This window comes from Nannospalax galili, unplaced genomic scaffold (assembly GCF_000622305.1).
Source record: "Nannospalax galili isolate Female #2095 unplaced genomic scaffold, S.galili_v1.0 scaffold336, whole genome shotgun sequence".
NCBI classification, from domain to species: Eukaryota; Metazoa; Chordata; class Mammalia; order Rodentia; family Spalacidae; genus Nannospalax; species Nannospalax galili.
In genome coordinates, this window is record NW_008343385.1 from 9,106,946 (window position 1) to 9,112,358 (window position 5,413).

General features: G+C 41.1%; 1 protein-coding gene across 1 annotated transcript in view; it reads left to right on the plus strand.

Moving 5' to 3' along the window:
* Positions 1-5,413, plus strand: part of Ero1a (endoplasmic reticulum oxidoreductase 1 alpha) — a 64,353-nt gene that overhangs the window by 18,773 nt on the left and 40,167 nt on the right. The window contains exons 2-3 of the mRNA XM_008839572.2: positions 1,951-2,070; positions 4,066-4,149. Coding sequence (XP_008837794.1) covers positions 1,951-2,070; positions 4,066-4,149 — 204 coding nt within the window. The remainder of the gene's footprint in view (positions 1-1,950; positions 2,071-4,065; positions 4,150-5,413) is intronic.

A 5,413-nucleotide genomic window follows, 5' to 3' on the forward strand; every position in this document is an offset into this window, starting at 1 on the left:
TGGTACCATCTAAAGTGTTCTTGTTTACAGGTGAAAATTTTCTATTACTGATTTGCAGCGCTCTTAAATGAAAAGATAGTATAAAATTTTACATATTTCAAGGGTAAAATATTAATTACTTGAATAAAGTATTGTTTACTTGCTTCCTTATTTTTATATAATTTTTATTAATTCTTCGAGAATTTCATATGTGCACACAATGTATTTTGATCAGTATTCACCCCCAGTCTTATCCCTAATTCCTTTCAGATCCATCCTACATCCCCCAATTTCATGTTCTTTAGTTACCGACTGAAACCAATTAGTGCTGCCCATAGGTTGTCAGGCCAAGCTTCCCTGTGGGTGCTGGGATTCGAACCTGGGTCTTCTGCAAGAACAACCAGTATTCTTAACTGCTGAGCCGTCTCTTCAGCTCCTGGATTTTTCTTTTCTTTCTTTCTTTCTTTTTTTTTGTTTTTTTTTTGAGAAAGGGTCTCCCTGTAGCCCCAGCTGTCCTGGAACTCACTATGTAGACCACGCTGGCTGGCCTTGAACTCACAGAGATCCGCCTGCCTCTGCCTCCCGAGTGCTGGGATTAAAGGCATGCGCCACCACGCCGGCCCATAAATCAACATTAAAAAATACTTTATTTTTATTTTATGTGTATGAGTGTGAGTGTATTGCCTGTATGTGAGTGCACCTGTGTGGTGCAGTCCTGCCATGGAGGTCAGAAGAGGGCTACAGATTCCCTTGGAACTGAGTTAAGGACAGTTTATAGCCACCATGTGGGTGCTGGGAATTGAACCTGGGTCCTCTGCAAGAGCAGTCAGTGCTCTTAACTGCTGAGCCATCTCTCCAGTCCCTAAATCAACATTTTTTACAATGCATATATTCATACTTAAGTATAGTACATGAAGGTCTTTTCTTCACTTTGATGGTGCTGTTTCTTTTTTGATTTTGTGAATCATTATGTACTTTTCCCTAATGTTTCATTACTTCTATTAGGTGTTTGCTTAACCCCAAATAAACATCCAAGACTTCTAATTTCACAACTGATAACACTGCCTGATTATAACTTCCCATTCTATCCTGATGTAGGTACATTTAATAATTTGATCTCATAAGCGGGGTTCAAGTCATCAGTGTTAAGTTAGGATTTACTGTGGTCAGTTTAGTATCTCAGTGTTGCTAATGATAAGTAATTCCTAAACACATCTGTTCTAGTTTGTTTCTCTATTGCTGTGAAAAAACACTCTGACCAGTACCAACTTGGGTAAGAAAGGGTTAATTCAGCTTACATCTCCCAGGTCTCCCAAGGTAGGAGCTCTCTGTTCTGGCTCTGGTTCTGTCTCTCTCTCTCTCTTAAAAATCTTTCCTTTGGAGCCGGGTGTGGTGGTGCAGGCCTTTAATCCCAGCACTTGGGAGGCAGAGGCAGGTGGATCTCTATGAGTTCAAGGCCAGCCTGGCTACATAGTGAGTTCTAGGCCAGCTGGGGCTACAGGGAGACCCTGTCTCAAAAAGACCAAAAAAAAAAAAACAAAACACTTTTCCTTTGATGATTGGTTCATGTTCTCATCAGTTTACATGATAGAATATGATCTAAATTTCCTTGTTTATTGATCTAACCATAGGGAAACACATCTGTTCCTCTTAATCATAGTGCCCACCTCTTGTTAAGGTCACCAGGGTCTGGAGGGCAGGGCTACAAGTCAGCTGCTTTTGTGTGTGTGTGTATGTGTGTGTGTGATGAGCTCAGCAAACCCTATAGCAGTATGCACTGTATTGCTCTAGGAGTACAAGCAGAGTGATGGCATTACTAGATTATTGCCATGCTCCATCTCAGAATCATGAGGGGAGGGAAGATAAGGGTTTTTTGAATAGGAGGTTATGAAAAATCATAATCATGTGAGGGAAAAGAACCTTATTGTATCTAGGACATTTTAATTTAATATTTCATTTTCTTTGTGACAGGTTAGTGGCTACTTGGATGATTGTACCTGCGATGTTGAAACAATTGATAGATTTAATAACTACAGACTTTTCCCAAGACTACAAAAACTTCTTGAAAGTGACTACTTTAGATATTACAAGGTATTTTCAATTTTTTATTGTAATGGATGATTACGTTTTCTTAAGAATTACTAAACTTCAAAATAGTTATTGAAATTTTAATTGAAAATTGTAATTTAAAATGTATACAAAGTTTTAGAGTCGGGCATGGTGGCACACGCCTGTAGTATGAGCTCTTGGGAGGCAAGGCAGGCAGATCTCTGTTGAGTTCAAGGCCATCCTGGTCTACATAGTGAATTCCAGGCCAGCTGAGGCTACAGGGAAATCCTGTTTCAAAAAAAAAATTAAAATGTGTACAAAGTTTTAAAATATTTATTTTGTTTGTGTGTGCACATGTGTGCATGCCTTCACGTCCATGCCTATGGAAGTGAGAAGACAATTTTGTGGAGTTGATTTTCTTCTACTTTTGTGTCAATGCGGGGGATGGAACTCAGATTGCCAGGCTTCTGCAGCAAATGCCTTCACCTGCTGAGCCACCTCACTAGCCCCTAAAATGGTTTCAAAGTTTAGTAGGAAAATTTGGTTCGTAAGTGCACTATGTGGTTGTGAAACCATCCATTGATGTATATCAGTGAGTATGCATGTGGAGTCCAGAGGACAGCCTTAAGTGTTTCTCAGGCACATCCACTCACTTCTTTTGTGAGACAGGGCCTCTCACTGGCTCTAACTCTTACAAGTGAGCTAGGCTGGCTGGCCGGCAGGGATCCACCTGAGCTCTCCACCTCCCCAGCTCTGGGAATACAAACATGTTCCACCATGCCTGCCTTTTTGACATGGTTTCTGGGTATTAAACTCATGCCTGTGTGCTTGTAAGGCAAGCATTTTGCCACCTGAGCTATCTCCACAGCCTTAATGCTTTTTTCTTTTTTCTTTTCTTTTTTTTTTTTAAAAAGGCGTGGTGGCACATGCCTTTAATCCCAGCACTCGGGAGGCAGAGGCAGGTGGATCTCTATGAATTCAAGGCCAGCCTGGTCAACATAGGGAGTTCCAGGCCAGCTGGGGCTATAGGGAGACCCTGTCTCAAAAAGACAAGACAAAAAAAATTTACTGTAATACTGAGCTGGGCATGGTAGCACACGCCTTTAATCTCAGCACTCAGGAGGCAGAGGCAGGTGGATCTCTGTGAGTTGGAGGTGAGCTTACAGACAGTTGTTAGCTGCCATGTAGGTGCTGGGATTCGAACCCAGGTCTTCTGCAAGAACAACCAGTGTACTTAACTGCTGAGCCATCTCTCCAGCCCCGAGCCCTAATGCTTTTAATTTCAAGAATTTCTAGAATTAGAAATCTGCTGGTTAAATTAAAATAGAAATTCTAAAAATAGTCCTTAATTTTGTCAGCCATTAGATTGCCTCTAATATAATTAAATTTTTTTTTTTTCGAGAGGAGGCTTTTTTTTTTTAGTATTATCTTAACACTTGTAGTATTTTGGGGCTGGAGGGATGGCTTAGTGGTTAAGCACTGACTGCTTTTGCAGAGGACCTGGGTTTGGTTCCCAGCACCCACATGGTGGCTAACAACTATCCATTAACTCCATTTCCAGGGGATAGAGTGCCTTCTTCTGACCTCCTTGTGCAGGACAGGTGCACTGCACCTTCCTATATGCAGGCAATACACTCATACACATAAAAAATAAAAATAATTTAAAAAATGAATCCTTATGCAAACACTTGTAGTATTTTATCTTGAGAAAACCTATTGAAAGAGTTTAGAAAGCCTGCTCATTGGAGCTGTAGTCTGAGTTCACTTGTCTCACTGTTCTCTATCGTTTCTTGCCTTAAAAATATGCATTAAGCTGTTGAAATCTCTTCAGGGTCTGTTCAGTGGTAGCTTCTCTCTTCCTCATGGCATCTGTTCATTGTATAAATGAACACTGTATAAGTCAGTGAAATCTGACAAGTAAATGGAAGAAATAGTATAATCAGGTAAAACAGAACCATGCCATAGTGTCATAAATCCAGCTGTTGGTTATAATCTCAGGATTATTTTTATAACTTTTTTTCTATTATTGTTTTATAGGTAAACTTGAAGAGGCCATGTCCTTTTTGGAATGATATCAACCAGTGTGGAAGAAGAGACTGTGCTGTCAAACCTTGTCATTCTGTAAGAACTATGTATTTTAAAAACTATCCCCCCCCTCTTTTTTTTGAGAGCACTTAGCTGCTGTCCCACGACAACTCATATTTGAGATCAGAGCTCTCTATTCATTTTTTTAAAAAAAATTATTTTTATTTATTTTATGTGTATGTGTGTATTGCCTGCATGTAGGTAAGTGCACCTTGCTGTGCAGTGCCCGCGGAGGAGAGAAGAGGCTGTAGGATCCCTTGGAACTGGAGTTACAGACAGTTGTTAGCTGCCATGTGGGTGCTGGGATTCAAACCTGGGTCTTCTGCAAGACCAGTCAGTGTTCCTCACTGCTGCCCCAAAAAGTATCCCATTTTTAAAAAACTTATTTTTATTTTAAGCTTGGTGTGGTGGTGCATGCCTTTAATCCCAGCACTAGGGAGGCAGAAGCAGATAGATCTCTGCAAGTTTAAGGCCAACCTGTTCTCCATAGTGAATCCAGGCCAGCTGTGGGTACAAGGAGACCCTGTCTCAAAAAGACCCTCCCCCAAATATTTTCATTTAATGTGTATGACTATATTGCCTGCATGAGTGTAAATGCACCCATGTTGTGAAATGCCTGCAGAGGTCAGAAGAGGCCTTGGATCCCCTGGAACTGGAGTTATGGACAGTTGTTAGCTGCTGTGTGGGTGCTGGGAATTGAACCAGGTCCCCTGCAAGAGCATTCAGTGCTTTTATCTGCTGAGCCATCTCTCAGGCCTAAAACCAACTTTTAAAAATTACATTTATTTGTTGGGGGGTGGGGGCAGCTGTGGCACAGGGCACACGTGTGGAGGTCAGAGGACAGCTTTCAGGAGTTGTTCTTTCCTTCTACCATATTGGTTGTGGGGATTGAATTCATGTCCTCAGGCTTGGAGCCAACTATCTTTACCGACTGAGCCATTTCTCTGGCCCTGAATAATTTTATTTGAGGGATTTCACATTAATTCCTTCACTGCCTATCCAGGCAATACAATTTTTGGATTTAATCGAGAGATTGTTCTTTTGGCTTGAAATTTTTTTCCTCTTAGAGTTTGAAGTAGTCCACTGTGAAAGCAAAGGTTTTTTAATTAATCAATTTATTTATTTTTTATGTGTATGAGTGTTATACCTGCATGTATGTAAGTGCACCTGTGTAATGCAGTGCCCCACGCAGGGCAGAAGAGGGCATCAGATCCTCTGGAACTGGAGTTCAAGGATGGTTGTTAGCTGCCATGTGGTTGCTGGGATTTGAACCTGGGTCTTTTGCAAGAACAGCCAGTGC